This window comes from Lemur catta, chromosome 1 (genome assembly GCF_020740605.2).
Source record: "Lemur catta isolate mLemCat1 chromosome 1, mLemCat1.pri, whole genome shotgun sequence".
Classification (NCBI taxonomy): Eukaryota; Metazoa; Chordata; class Mammalia; order Primates; family Lemuridae; genus Lemur; species Lemur catta.
In genome coordinates, this window is record NC_059128.1 from 37,044,763 (window position 1) to 37,060,968 (window position 16,206).

At 39.3% G+C, this 16,206-nt stretch overlaps 1 protein-coding gene across 1 annotated transcript; it reads left to right on the forward strand.

The window, feature by feature from the left end:
* The first annotated feature begins 353 nt into the window (after positions 1 to 353).
* On the forward strand, positions 354 to 16,188 carry DHRS7 (dehydrogenase/reductase 7). Its single transcript, XM_045566265.1, has 7 exons — positions 354 to 618; positions 6,321 to 6,473; positions 8,148 to 8,254; positions 8,752 to 8,991; positions 11,250 to 11,375; positions 12,280 to 12,495; positions 15,986 to 16,188. Exons 1-7 carry the CDS (start codon positions 486 to 488, stop codon positions 16,025 to 16,027), a joined length of 1,017 nt encoding a protein of 338 aa, XP_045422221.1. The 5' UTR covers positions 354 to 485; the 3' UTR covers positions 16,028 to 16,188.
* Positions 16,189 to 16,206: the final 18 nt, after the last annotated feature.

Sequence of the window (16,206 nt, forward strand, 5' to 3'; positions counted from 1 at the left end):
AAAGTTCAAATGATAGTGTTCTCCACGTAGAGGTAACCAGAGCCCTGAAAAACTATTTGCTCTCAAAACAACTGTTACAGAATCATTCTTGGCATTACAAGTCCTGTGACTCCTGTATCAACAGTAGTATCTCCAAGTAATTAAGTCATTCATGACTTCTGTTCCTATTGCAACCCTTTATGAGGCGCACAGGCAAGCGGAACACCCGCAGCTTGTGCTGCCCGAACCCAAGCCTGGCTTGGCGCCCCAGTGCGTGGGAGCCCAGGACTCCCAAGGCCGGGCCGCCCCGGGCCGACCCCCCGGGCGCTGGCGCGGATCTGGGCGTACCCGGGCAGCTCCTCCCTCCCGCCCGCCCTCTGGGCGGAGCCCAGGCGGCGCTGGTCGGGGCGGCGGGCAGGCAGCGGGCGGTGCTGGGGGCCTTCCGGGCTGCGGCGCGGCTCGGGGCGGGCGGTCTCGCTCTCGCGGAGCGGCCGCGCGTGGCCGCGATGAGCTGGGAGCTGGTGCTCTGGCTGCTGGCGCTGTGCGCGCCGCTGCTGCTGGTGGTGCAGGTGCTGCGCTTCCTGCGGGCTGACGGCGACCTGACGCTGCTGTGGGCCGAGTGGCAGGGGCGACGCCCAGGTGAGGACCCGCCGCGGCCCCTCCCGAGTTGGAGGCCGGGCTCGGAGCGGCCGGTGCGCGTCCTGATCTCCGCTGGCTCCGCGGTCGTCCCGGGTCCCTCCTGCTTTGGTTGAGCTTCCCGGAGGCGAGGCTGTGCCTTTCCAGGGGCCGGGGGTCGGGGAGGAAGAGGCCGGGGCTAAAGAAGCTATTCCCTCCCTTTTTCTTGTGTCCTGGTCGAAGATGGCACGGGCGTGCCTCGCCAGGGGTCACCAAACTATAAGAGAGCGCTGGAATGGGCAGGATGCTCTCAGGACTCAGACTTCTTAACCCGGATTCTGGTGTAGTGTCAGAGGACGCTCCTTCGAGAAGACAGCGTCCGCCTGCGTTTGTAAGGGAGGCTCCTTTGTAAGGACTGCAGGCTAGGTCTTTGTACTTCCTGAAATTGTTTTATGCTCCACTTCTCACTCTCCTGGAGTTCTGAAATAAAATCCGAGATATACGGAGTCACCCACCTACCTACTCGTTGGTATGAAAGTATAACACTAGAAAGAACTGAATTGGCATTTTGCCTGGAGCGAGATCATTATTGGTATACTGAAGGTCATTCTGCCTATCCCACTTTTATCTGTGCCTTGCTTCATATTTGATGATCATATAATATATGTTTGTTTCCTAAACATTCTATCTGCTAGGTAGGCTGTGTGCTTGGTACTCTATATACATAATCTCTAATCTTTACAACAACTCTTACAAAATAGTCATTATTAGTCTTATTTTCCAGATAGTTTCTCTGAGCATCAGAGAAACTGATGTGCCCAGACCTATACTTTGGATTTTTAAGAACTGGGGTAAGTGGGGTTTCCCTGGGCCAAGTTTCCAGTATGAAAATACTCAAAGCATATGGTGAGGTTTGCTTGGAAGTCACAGGTGGTAGCTCAGAAGATATAGACCATGTTTCCTAAGGTGGGCAGCGTGAGGGTGGGAGGGTGAGGGCTGGTCGTGATATGCATCTCAAAGAGGTGAAAATTGGTACTGGAGGACTGAAAAAAAGAATCCAGTAGTGTAGTGGTTTGTGCCCCTTGCAAAGCTCCACCCTACTAGACAAAATCTTACTCTATAGTATTTAATTTCTCTGTTTCTTCTTGGGATAACATGTGCAGCAGTGACACTGAGTTCATGGAAAATACACGATCATATATGCAACATTAGCACTACAAAACTGGCAAGTAGAAGACTGTGACAGGTGGACTTTCTCTTCTTTTTGTTTTAAGTAGGAATCCCAACTACCATGCAACTTTATTAACCATAGGACTTTCTCTTAATGGATTTCTCCATCTCAACAGGTGGAATGCCCATGCCTATTGGTTGCCTTGTAGATGTTGTTTGTGTTTGATCCTCAGTGCTTTTTGTGTTAACTTGGACTTGGAGAATTAAAAAACAATAGTTTATAAATTATTACTTAATTCTACAAGTTATTCAACCCATCAAATTATGTCACGTACTAAAAAGGAAAAATGTTGACAATATCTAAATGAATATCTCTAAACTAGTAAGTTAAAAGTTATTTTCTCATATCAAGCAAAAGTTAAAAGTTAAGATCACTAAAAAAATAATTTTAAGAAATTCATTTAATTTTTTCAATTGTTTTACTTTTGTTGGAAAAATCAGTTTGAAAAATTTTAAATTTAATTACATTGCTATTATGTAGTTATATAATTGCCAATTTGCATATATAATTTGATGCATTACTGTTGAAGTTAATTATTCAGCAAATAGTTATAAAGTTAGATGTTAATAGCTTTTAAATTTTAATTTAACTTTTAAATTTAGTCATTGTTATACCTGCATTAACTAAGAAGTAAGCTTTATAGAACTCTTTATGTATAAAGCAAAGATAGATATATGTGCTGTATGTAAATGGATATACAGTATATCTGTGGAATTAAAATTTCATGGGGGAATTTTAGGAAAACAAAATGTTTAAAAAGACTCGTGGGGGTGGGGAATGATAAAGAAAAAAAGATGAACTTGGAAACAGACTGAGATTGCCAAAACAATTCAGGCTGGAAAGATGGGCAAACTCTGTCAAGATGAAAAAAGAAAAAAAAGTAAGCTCCTTCACATCTCTGTAGGTTTATTATTCTGGTCATTTTAAAATATAGACGATATCCTTATGTAATGCAAACTTTAAAAATACAGAACGAAACACAGTAAAAAGTAAGGCTGTCTCCTACCCTTGTCCCCCAGGCACCTGGTATGACTCTCTGGAGACAACCACCGCTTCCTGCCTCTTCTGTATCTTCTAGGATAATTCTCTGCCTTTCCAAGCATAGACCTTACATCGTGCAATTTAAGGGTGACTAATTTTAGATATTAAGATGGTCCAGAAAAATCCATGGCATAAGTCTAGAGAAGGAAAAATTTCAACAGCAGCACATGTGAAGGAAACTCAGGTTATAGTTGACAGTAACCTCCATATGAGTCAGCTGTGAAGTGGCTGCCAGAAAAGATTACGCAAGCCCGGGCTGCATCTGTAGATGTTTAGTGTCTGAAGCAACAACAGCGGTTGTCCCCTGAATACCTGCTTGTATGTGCTGGCCTCTGGGGACCCAGCAGGGACTGAGCCCAGGACAGCCCTGACCCTCGCAGGCCCGCCCACCTTGCAGGGGCCAAGGGAAGTGATTACATCATCTCACTCTGCTCTGCACTGCCCAGACTCTACTGAATCCTGTGTCCTTCCCTGGCCAGCTCCTTTCAGTGGGAACATTGGCCAATTAGAGCTGGTGCAGAGGGGTGTGAACAGAAGAGGGAGGAAACCTGATGCCATGTCATTTGAGGGAAGGTCGCAGAAATTGGACGGGTTTATTTAGCTTTAGAGAAGCAAGAGATAGAGGACTAACAGCTGTCTTCCCTAACAGCTGTGAGGGATTGTCATGTGAAAGGTTTGATTTCTTTCTGTTACCTTAAGGCAGAACAGCTGCCCACTGCTGCCTCTTGGTAGAATTTAAAGGCGTATCACATCAGTATAAGCAAGAACCCTTACACGATTAGACTTGTCCGAAAAAGGAGCAGGAATTTCCAGATAACTAGCTTCCTCTTTCTGTGAGAGAATTAAGTAGAGACTAGTCAATGGCTTGAGGGGAGAATTGTCACACAGGGGTGGAGGTTGAACTATCAGTTTCTTTGCAACTCTAAGTCTGCTTTCAGAGGCTATTTAAAGGAGGCCATTATATATGCTAGATTCTGTGGAACTGGGAAGCAAAAATTGGTGCTAAATAAAAAAGTTTTCTTCTCCACGGTGGGAAGAAGGGTGCCAGAGCTGTAGTTGTACTAAAGTTTTCATTGTTGGTTTTAAATAATATTTGCTTATTGGTATAAAAATAGATCTTTGTTAGCATCTAGGCTGTGGTTCCAAAACAAACAATACTCACCCTAGAGTCAGAATATCGCAGAACTTTGGGATAATGAGTAGTCAATGAATGAATAAATAATTATCTGAATATACCTTCTGTTGTTCCTGATAGAATCCATAGGAAAGTTGCTTAATTGTGCCATTCCATAAAAGTACATTATATGCCTGGAAAGCTTTATAGCCCAGACATAATATGGGGGATGTTTTCACCCTTAGTTGAGAGATTTACAAGGAACCTTTTCCCTGAAGACAAGTTGTATTTTTTCGAAAGTCTAAGAAACAATTGGGCTTTAAAATATTGATCATATTTAAACATGCACCATAGGACAGTGGACAGTGTGGGCTTTGGAGCTAGGTATACCCAGGTTTGTATCCCAGCTCTGCCAGGGTTGTTAGGTGTTCATTCAATAGTTATTCATGGAGTCTTTTCTGTATTCCAGTCTCTGTGCTAAACACTGCAGCCACAACAAGGAACAAGGTAGACAGGGTTGCAGCCTTAATGGAATTTTACACTCTAGTGAGGGTGATTGTGTTTTTTTTTTTTTTTTTTTTTACAGACAGGGGTCTTGCTATCTTGCCCAGGCTGGCCTTGAACTCCTGGGCTTAAGCTATCCTCCTGCTTCAACCATCTGAGTAGCTGGAACTACATGTGCCGGGGCTAAACTAATCTCTGTAAACCTGTTTCCTTTTCTGTGAACCAGATAATAATACCTATTTCATAAGGCTTTTGTGAGGAATTTAATAGGTAATGTGTTAAGCACATAAGAAGTAATGAAAAAAACATTAAGCCATTAGAAATAGTAATGCCATTGCCCTGGCTGGAGAAATCAGAACACACATATCGTTAAGTGAATATTCTATGTTTTGCTGCTATAAAGTCCATCTGTCAAAGAATTTTAGCAATAATTATAGTTGACATTTATTAAGCACTGAGTCTATGCCAGATACTGCTCTGAGTGCTTTCCATGTTATTAACTCATTTCTCTCAACAAACCTATGAGGGATGTTTTATTATTGCATTGCAGTTCTGGAAAATTAAGGCACTGAGTTCTGACACGGGAGCATTCAGTGCTGTGTGTGCTGAAGTCGGAATCTGAGCCCTGGCAGTCTCCAGAGCTGGTAATGGTAACACCACGGTTAGGATTTAGAACTGTTTGACTAAAACTGTGTAATCATTTCCTGATTCTAACTTTTCTGATCTAAAATCAGAAATGTGGTATAAAGTTATTTTTGATAAATAACATGTATTTTTATAAATAAGGCACATAGGAACCTTGCACAACAGTGTCTTTATGGATTCGGATAGACTGAGTATCATCTCCTGGAATGCAAATAAGTTTTTCACTGGACAAAAGTAGAAGGAGCCACTTGTCGTTGCTTTAGTACCATTACATTTTTATAGTCTTTAACAGGAACATAACTGGACAAGCAGAGCACAGCAGTTTCCTCTTGTGTAAATTACTGGATTCTTCTAAGATGATGAAAGCTCAGGCATTTGGGAAGCATTTTTACAAAATGACCTTTAGCTGATAGGTGGTAGATATGATTGGCAAATGGGGAAAATACCACTTTTAAAGTCCTGGCTGGGCACAGTGGCTTATGCTGTGCAGGGTGGGAGGATTGCTTGAGGTGAGAAGTTGGAGCCCAGCCTGAGCAAGAGCAAGACCTTCTCTTTATAAAAAATAGAAAAATTAGCCCAGTGTGTTGACACACACCTGTAGTCCCAGCTACTTGGGAGGCTGAGGCTGGAGGATTGCTTGAGCCCAGGAGTTTGAGGTTGCCGTGAGCTATGATGATGTCACTGCACTCTTGCCCAGCAACAGGGTGGGACCCTGTTTAAAAAAAAGAAAAATTGAAAACTGGATAGCACCTTTAGCAGTCATCTAATCTGAATCTTTCATTTTATGGAAAAGGAAAGTGAGTCTGGACAATGACTTTCAATTCACTTAGCCTTACTTTTCTTTATCAAATACATAGATAAATAGAGCCTTGGTGTGAAACCATGGAGTTATAAGCTTAGCCTTTAAAATAAAGTCTAGAAAACTCACCAGGGTTCAAGAATGCAAAAATACAGTGATAATAATTGTTATTAATATGGTTTGTATTCATATTTTTAAAAAAAAATTAAGGAGATGTTTCCTTAGGATATTTAAAATTTTAAGCTCCTCATATTATATCTTCATATTTAGTGGTATGGTTTAAAGCTTTTTATTTTTTGCTAATCTTTTGATTTAGCCTAATTTAGCTAATCTTTGATTTAGTGTAATCACAGCCTATTTTTTCCCTGCTATCCCTACTCCTTCCTCCACAGAATGGGAACTGACGGATATGGTGGTGTGGGTGACTGGAGCCTCAAGTGGAATTGGAGAGGAGCTGGCTTACCAGTTGTCTAAACTAGGAGTTTCTCTGGTACTGTCCGCCCGAAGAGTGCCTGAGCTGGAAAGGGTGAAAAGAAGATGCCTAGGTAAGCAAATCCAAAACAGCAGTGGTGCTTCCTAGGGATGAATCAGATTCCAAACTCGAATACAATTTTGGAACTTAGAAGAGTGCAGTTTTCCTGGGGAGTGCACCCTGGCTCCAGATGTTCTAAGTGCTTTGCCCCAGACCCCCCTCCTCCCATCTTCTCTTACTTTAGCTGCCCTATGCCTTTTTCTTCTCCTTTTCTGCCACCTTTACACTCATTTCTTGCACTGACTCTTGGCATCAGGGAGTAACACCAATTCTCTCATATACAGGTGGATGGATTTCTAGTGACCAGCTGACTTATTTTTGTCTTAGAGAAAGAACATTTTGTGTCTAACCATAGAATTTTAATTAGGAAGGATCCTTACTCATTTTGCTAAAATGTCAGATATTAAAGTCAAATGGGATGGAATAAGATTTTTGTTACATAGGATAAAAGAACAGGAATGGAAATAAGTTTAAAAAATGCAACTTGAGGTAATATCTTTCATATTCACATAAAGGGCAACAGTGTTCATATTTTTGAGTTTTTGTGTAATGTTCACACTGAAGGCAGCCTCCGGTAGTAAAGTTATTATTTCTCATGGGACATTTAGTACTTAAACTGAGATAATTTTGAGTTTTCCAAAGGACCATTTATAGGGAGTCATGTTTCTACCTGTCATTTTTAAAAATCTTTCTTAAACTGATTGAGCTAACCATCCAGAAATGAGAGTGAGTTGCACAGCAGCACTCAGCTGGGCCACAAGGCCTCTTCCTGGTGTTGCTTTCAAGGGCCTCTTGTGTTTTTGTACTGGGTCACTTCTTATGGTAGTTGTTCCCCTTCTGCTGTGACTTGCAAGTCCTGCACTGGCAGAGTAAATGAACCATGTCAGCATTTGTTACCTGGCGTGAGGCTGATTGCTTTCCTTTTACCTTTCAGATCATTGGTGCAAACTTTGACCTTTGTTTTAATATGGTCGATGTTTCACAATTAACTCTTTTGCCCATGAAGCCTTTATACCTCTAATGTTTTCTATACTTGCTTGTTTTTATTACTGGTATTACTTGAGTTTCAAGGTTAGAGTCCAGGAAAATTAGTTTTAGTTCTTTTGATGAACACAAAGTCCTCATTACATCTCAACATGTTTCTTGGTTGGGAGTTTCAGGAGTGTGTCTTTTTCTTGTTTACCTTCTGGAATCCTTAGCCTCTGGAGAGAAGTTTCAATATGACATTTGAGTATAGTACTCTGAGCTTCTTACTGATTTTAAGCGCAAATTGTTGTGTTTTAAGTGTGTGTAGAAGAGCAACAACACTTTGTGAGCATAACACAAAACAAATGTACCTCTGTACTTATAAAAATATTGCTCTACAATTTTTGCGGTTTTTTTTTTTTTTTTTTTTTTTAGCTTATAGTATAATCTTGATTTCTGCCAGAGTCTGTTCTAAAGTTAGACTGTATATATTCAAGCTGAAGTGTGCCATTCCCCTTCCTGTGAAGCCAGCCAGGTTTCTGTCTCATAAGATGTTGCCGTATTCCCCCTAGTCCTCCTGATCACTGGGAGGAACTTGCACAGGGCCACCCAGAAATGAGTTCATTGCCGACTCCTGAGGTAGGGTGGGTTTCAAGAGGACTGTCTAAGAGCTTGGTTGCCCCATGGCATGACTTCTACGCTAATTTTTGTCTTTATTTAGAGAATGGCAATTTAAAAGAAAAAGATATACTCGTTTTGCCCCTTGACCTGACTGACAGAAGTTCCCATGAAGCGGCTACCAAAACTGTTCTCCAGGAGTTTGGGAGAGTAAGTAGCATTTTATATTGATACAGTCTTGTTTTGAAGTAACTGCAAAAGAGATTCCCCTCTGTGGTGCTATCATTGAAGGGGTTTTAGGCAAACGGGGCCCAGGCAGTGAGATCAGTGCCATGTATTGGGCCTCTTAATATCTGAGTCTTTCGCTTTATGTAATTGTTACTTTTCATTCCTTAACAAGTACTGATTCCTCTGTGTGGAAAAACAGAAGCTAAAAATTCACAGTTGCTTTTATTTTTATGACAATTATTATCTTCCATAGAAAGTCACCTAAAATGGGAATTTAATTCCATAGGTGAATTCTGGTTTTTATTTTATTATTTCTTTTTAATTTCTGACTTCTGGAAATCTACCAGTGTCTGTTGATTCTTCTAGTTAACAGTAGAACCAGCTATCCTTACGAATTCTATCAATCCATCCACAAAGGTCCTGGATCTGTCAATCCAGGACTTCCCCAAGGTGTCCCTTTTCTGATTTTATTTAACTAGATTGACATTCTGGTCAACAATGGTGGAAGAAGCCAGCGTTCTTTGTGTGTGGATGCCAGCATGGACGTCTACAAGGAACTAATAGAGCTGAACTACTTAGGGACGGTGTCCTTGACAAAGTGTGTTCTGCCTCACATGATCGAGAGGAAGCAAGGAAAGATTGTTACTGTGAATAGCTTCATGGGTATCATAGCTGCACCCCTTTCCAGTGGATATTCTGCCAGCAAGCATGCTCTTCAGGTAAGGTTGCTTGAACTCAACTCTGAGAGGACTGACCTAAGTGTGTGTATGAGGGATATGGCCATCACTGTGCAAGGTCACTGGAACTGGGCAGTGATGTGGGGAGACAGAAAGAGAGACCCAAGGAGGCCTCTGGTAGAGGACGTCCCAGTAGATGCTAAAAAAGACTTGAGCCACACATGCTTCTAACTTATTCAGCAAATGTGCATTGAGCACAGGCACTGCAACAGATCTTGGGGATGTAAAGATGGTAAGGTATGTTCTCTGCTCTCAAGGAGTGTATCGTCTAGTCAACATGTCGCCGTTTAGCTTATCCTTATTCCCACCACATCTTCATGGCAAATTGGGGGGCTGTTCCTCCTGCCTTCTACACGCACTTAAGGATGTACTTTTTCTCCCTATTTCTGTGACTTTTTTTCCTTCCCCCTTGTCTTGTTGTTTATTTAACTTGGTCTAATTATGTATGCATGTCAGAAATAGGTCCTGCCCACTGGGTGATTAGTCCTCTCATATCCCTACTGAGACTAGCCTTGACTATTCACTCTGGTGTCATTGGAAGAAGAAAGTCTAGTCAAGGCAGAGGCTAGGAAAAAAGCTTGATTTGGGCTGCATATCTTATGAGGTATAAATATTAGAAATGAATGAATTTTTAATGTTGGCTGAAGCATGGATATGAAGAAATCATAAAGCCAATAGGAGGAGAATGGTTAAAGGAGGCACAGAATTTATATTTAATGCTATTGAAAGTTAAAGTAGAATGTTTCGCTGTTGAAATGATGAGATGCAATAGCTGCATGGTGATGATAGTTTCATGAAAATTTGAAGCTTTGGTTCTTCAGGACATCCTCTTGCTTGCTGTGAAGAGCACACAGCTGCAGAGAGTGATACAGTGGACTGTTAAACACTGATGATCTCCTTGTACTTAGAAGTGGGCTATCAGGGACCTCCTGGAGAGCAGTTGGGCAAGCTGCAGGCAGGCAGATGAGGGAGGGCGGCCGCCCCATCTCTTTGATGCCAAGAATCTCATAAGACCTGCAGGATGGTTACAATGAAACACAGATGAGCTGTCTGGCCTGCTCTCCAAGAATCACTATTTTATTGCTGTATTTGATCCTCTGATAGAATGTGGCAGATTGAGACTCTACCCATATCAGTAGTTCAACTGGAGACCAGGAAGCTCTTTTTGAACAGCACATTTCCTTCTTAGATTCCCAGCAAGCTACACAGCAAACGTTTATCATTGAAAAGTTAGATGTGATTTCAAACAAGGAGAGGTTTTAGTGTCTGATGGCTTGGCTTGCCTGGTGTCCTCTCTCCTCTTTTGCTATAGAGGGGCAGAAGGTTAAAGGTATGGGAGTTTTCCTTTCATGTATCAAGCAAGCATTTTCTTGAGTCCATTTCTGCACTATGTCAGTCTCTGAGCACGAACTCTCATAGGCTCTGTGTTTGTTAGGTCAGCATTTAAGGGCTGATTGCAGTTTAATATTGTCAGATCATATGCAAATGTACTGTGGATTAGCTGCTAAGGCTCTATGATAACCTAGCCTTATAACAACATAGTCTTTAAACATTTCCTAATTTAGGAAAAGAAGATTTAGGGGAAGTAGATTTCTGTTTATTCCCCATTGCTTTAGAAATGGCCAGTATCTTTAAGTCTAGAGGGTCTAGTTTGTTTTACAACAGCAATCGTATTACATTTTTAATTAGTCATGTACTCTCTTATTACCCAAAAAAGGTGTTTGCTGACACTAATTCATTATGTTAAAATAACAGTATAAATGGAAAAAGTTGAATTCTTTCTCTGTGATAGTTTCCATGAAGTACTAATCTCTTGCTTCCCTTTGTTCCTAACACTGGCACTTTTGACCACTTTGGGGAATAAAGAGAAACCTGACTTCAGTGATTCTCAGTGGAGAACATGCATCCCTTTTGGAGTGGGGAGATGAAGACTGGTATAAGGAGAGTGGGATGGTGTATCAGAATCTTCGGGGATGATTTTTCCACCTATCTAGTGTGTGCCTACCATAGAAATCATTGATGGCAAGAGCCACCACTACCAAAGGTGGTGAACCGTTTGTACCTGGGAATAGCTGAGAATGTCTGTTCTAGATTTTCTCCAGCCATACAGTTAAAATAAGCTTGCACAATTATACTACTTGTCCTTTACTCAGGCATTTTAGAATATATTTTGGTAAATCATGAGCTATGTCTCTGTATTTAATTCTGTTTGCTTTTTTTCCTTTATTTTGGTCCATTAGGGTTTTTTTAATAGCCTCCGAACTGAACTTGACAACACATGCCCAGGTATAGTAGTCTCTAACATTTGCCCAGGACCTGTGCAATCAGATATTGTGAAGAATGCCCTGACTGAAGAAGTCACAAAGGTAAAAATTTCTAGTTGGGAATAATTTGAATGCTTTACTATTTATATGATGGTGTTGTATCACTATATATCAGGGTTTTTGTGTTAGAATTGCTTTTGTGTGAATTATTCATAAAACTTAACTCGTGGCACTATGAAACTTGTTAAGTTTCACTGATAGTGCTTTGCATCCAGTTTTAATAAAGGCCAATAAAATTGCTAAATACCACTTTTTTATTTATTTTTTTATTTCAGCTTATTATGGGGGTACAAAAGTTTAGGTTATGTATATTGCCCATGGGGCCCCCCCACCCCGAGTCAGAGCTTCAAGCGTGTCCATTCCCCAGATAGTACGCATCGCACTCATTATGTAGGTATACACCCATCCCCTCCCCCCACCCCCCACATCTGCCGGACACCTAATTGGTGTTAAGTGCACATTTGGGAATAAGATACCACTTATAAGTAGTCCACTATTATGTGACCACCATTATGTAACAGATTTGTTTCACTACCAAGAAAGAAAGCCCTTATCTTCTTTCTCCATTTCTTCCCCATGTGCTACATGTTTTATGGAATTCCATTTGCTACATGCATGTCTTAATAATTTGATTTTTATTACTTAAGTAATAATACAATCATAATTAAGCACATAATGATGATGAAATTCTAATTAAAAGCAAAGAATCTTCATCTTTTAGGATACTTATCTAGTAAGTGTATGATTTCTGTTAGGCTTTCTGAAATATTAACATTATAAATAATTTATTAACCCCCATTAGTACCTATGGGGACTCCTATGGGGCATAACACCCCATTAAAGGAGCCACTCAGCTAGATGGTCTTTGGGTCCTTTCCAGTTTAAAAGTTCTATGAAATAGCTTGGATAAACATTCAGCATTCACTGAATTTTTAAATTTTCTTAGTCCCTAGGCAATAATCGAGACCAGTCCCACAAGATGGCAACCAGTCGTTGTGTGCGGCTGATGTTAATCACCATGGCCAATGATTTGAAAGAAGTCTGGATCGCAGATCAGCCCTTTTTGTTAATACCATATGTGTGGCAATACATGCCAACCTGGGCCTGGTGGATAACCAGCAAGTTAGGAAAGAAAAGGATTGAGAGCTTTAAGAGTGGTTTGGTAAGAACAATTTATATATTTCTTAGTAATACATATCAGTCTTGCAGGAAAGTACAGAATTTTCCAGTGCTTAAAAAACTTTCTTACTAGCTCTCCACCAATCTCATGATATAAATACAAAAATAAGAAGTATTCTGTCCCCATGCATCATTTGTTGGTTTACTATAAATTATTACTAGTCTTAGAGAAAGAAGTTTTCTATGAGGTAAAACCAAATCAAAAATTGCCATTTTTATTTCTACACTTCCTGTTTGAACAGCGTACATGTTAAAATGCTATTTTCCCACTGTTTCTCCCCACCAACTCCTACCACTCCTACCATTCTCAGCTAAGGAGGCTTGGAGTGGTACCTGGCTTTTCCTCCCACTTTTCCCCAGGAGTAGGTACACCTCAGCCCCTCTGCTTTCCCATTGAAGCACTTACTGTGCTCTTAAAACAGATGCATGCATGCACTGTGTAGTACTGGTTGCTTTTACCTCGTTCCCGAAGTACTCTGCACATCTAAGATGTGCTTGTGCCCATGTGTAAGGAAATCCGTTGATTACTCATTCTCTCAGTGCTCACTCTTATACCAATTAGAGGGAATGTTAACTATATCTGAGAAAATTGTAACCATCAAGAGGTTATGTATAAACAGTACAGGAAATGTAATGAGTTAAACCAAAAATTATAGATTATGATTATGCAAGGGTTATTGCTGTGGATGGTTTTTATTGTTAAAGTCTTTCATACTTTGTTGTTACTACCTTTTTTTAGAAATCAGCCAATAGGGATTTATATATAAAAAAGAATTATAATTATAAAACAGGATCATACTAGATGTATCATTCTATAACTTGCCAATATTTAAGTAATCCACTAATTGTTAGACATTTACTTTATTCCAATTTTTTGCAGGACAGTGAAAATGAATTAGGGGGAAAAAAGTAAAATACAAAACATAACAAAATGCTTATAGAGACTTAAACAATTATCAAACAGTTTCATGATATACTACAACATCCAGAGCTTGAAAAGTCATGAAGCATGCTTTTCATTTGCTACCAAGTTGTAATGCGGACCGGTTTGTTATGGGTCAAATCACTTATAAGTGTTTTGGTAATGTTGGGACTTGGTAGTGTGGGATGGTTTTAAAGTTAGAGTGTCATTAAAGATTACAGCTGAGTTTTAAATTTGGTGGACAGCTGATACAGTGGCTTTGTGCCCAGTGATAGATAAGAGTTGGGAGGAAAAGTCCACTTCCTAGCATAGCACAGCATCCTGGTGAAGAGCATGGAGCCTGGTACGAGGCTGCTTGGGTTCAAACCCCAGCTCTACCCCATACTTGCCCCATGATTCAATCCTGCTATCTATAAAATGGAGATTAATGATGAGGACAGTACCTAGCCATAGGATTGTTGTGAGGATTACATGAGTATAGCATATGGAAAACACTTAAAACACAACCTGGAATATTGTAAGCGTTAGCTGTTGTGCTTTTTTCCTCTTTTTCATCATGAGTTAGATAGTAGCAAGATATCAGAGTAAGCAAGATATAGTAAAGATCAAAGATTTTCTTATAACTCATAAATAAAATTTGTATATATTTAAGGTGTACAATGTGATGATTTGATGTACATATACATTAAAAATGATTACTATAATCAAGTTAATTAACACACCAAACACATATTTACCTTTTTTTGAGTGGTGAGAACACTTAAAATCTACTCTTATCAAATTTCAAATATACAATATAATATTAACTATAATCACCATGCTATATGTTAGCTCCCTAGAATTTGTTACAATAATGTAAATTATTCATCTTATAACTGAAAGTTTGTACCCTTTGACCAACATCTACCCATTTCCCCCATCTTCCAGCCCCTGGCAACCACCATTCTACTGTTTCTGTGAGTTTGACTTTTTTTAGATTCCATATAGGTGGAATCATATAGTATTTGTCTTTCTGTATCTTGCTTATTTCACTTAGCATGATGTCTTCCAGGTTCACCCTGTTGTCACAAATGGCAGAATGTCCATCTTTTTATGGCTGAATAATATTCCATTATGTGTGTGTGTATATAATATATAATTTTATATAAACAGCTGTTACATATATATGTAATTATCCATTCATCCATCAGTGGACACTTGGGTTGTTTCTGTATCTTGGCTATTGCAAATAATGCTGAAATGAACACGAGAGTGCACATATGTCTACAAGATACTTATTTTATTTCCTTTGAGTATATACCCATAAGGGGAATTGCTGGATCATAAGGTAATTCTATTTTTAATTTTTTGAGAAACTTCTATATTGTTTTCCGTAATGTGTGTACCAATTCACATTCTCAATGATTTGGATAATAGGACAGAGAAAAAATACAGAATATATAGAATCCATTTTTTTCAGAGGGGAAAGAGGGACCAAGGACTAGAGAATTTCAGTCCCATTGCAGTAGTTCTTCAGAAACGTCCATATGTAGGTTATTTTGTTTTGTTTATATAATAAGTAGCATTTGATTATCTCTAGCCTTTTCTAAAAAATCATGGTCTTTTTCTTCCTATCACCATCTTTAAAATATTGCTTATTATGTGTTCTTACTGCTTTAGTGTTCTTTTTTATAATAAACTACACATCTTCTCATTTCCCAATACCATTTTTGGGACATAATACCTCATTCTTTACACAAAACCATAAAAACTTTAAAAAATTGTTCCTTCTACTTTTGACTCCACTCCCTCCTTTCTGCCTCTTTACTTCTCCCTCCCCAATTATTTTCTATTATATATATATCCATTCCCTTATTGACATATGTTTATAAGCATCTAAGTTGAGAGACAATATAGCTTATCCCAAGCTAATTGTACTTGTTGATAATACTTGAATTTGCTTCTATCCTTCAGGCTAGGAACAGTATATCTGGAACTTTGTTTTTATGAATCTTTATCATTTTTAGGGATCAATAGCTACACTGAATTTTGTGTTATCATTATTGTCTTTCTTAGTGCAGATTTTTCGAAGTAGTAAATGCATGTCTTCCCAAATGAAACATGACAATAGGGATTATAAATTGCCTTGTTTTATTCTTTAAACAATATACTAAAAGTTCACAAGTATTTTTAGAGTTATCTCCCAAATATTTCAATTCTACTTACTCTGACCTATCCTTTGTATTTATTAAGGCAAATCAGTGTAAGTATGATATACTGATCCAGAAGAGTAATAATACAGAATTCAGTATTTAAGAAATCGTACAAGTGGATGCTAAACAATGCTATTTATGCCAGCTAGAGGAATGATGCTAAGCCCATTAGAGATACTGTCAAGTAGACCTAGAATTTTGCCTATGATTTTTATCCTAATTTAAGCATTTGCTCAAGTTTTGTTGGGATTCTTAATAGCAAATCATAGTGATAAAGCTCATCAAAACAGAAGGACTTAATTATCAAAAACTGGGATAAATAGGAGGTACTGATTCATGTTTCTGTCACTCTTTTACAGGATGCAGACTCCTTTTTTGCCTTGAAGGCAAAACATGACTGAAAGGAGAACTACATTTTTTAAGTCACAGGAGGGAGAAATGGAAAACATTGAAAACATCAATTTTCTTATGCACTAGGACTAACTGAAGACTAATTTGTGATTTCACTTTTTAATAGATACAACTTTCCACACACAATAAATAAATAAAAGATTGCCATGCATCTCGCAAAAAAAGAATT

Coding starts and splice junctions, on each gene's coding strand:
- DHRS7 (XM_045566265.1), top strand. CDS start 486: ATGAGCTGGGAGCTGGTGCTCTGGCTGCTGGCGCTGTGCGCGCCGCTG. Junction 6,474..8,147: donor GGTGAAAAGAAGATGCCTAG/GTAAGCAAATCC, acceptor GTCTTTATTTAG/AGAATGGCAATTTAAAAGAA. Junction 12,496..15,985: donor AGAGCTTTAAGAGTGGTTTG/GTAAGAACAATT, acceptor ACTCTTTTACAG/GATGCAGACTCCTTTTTTGC.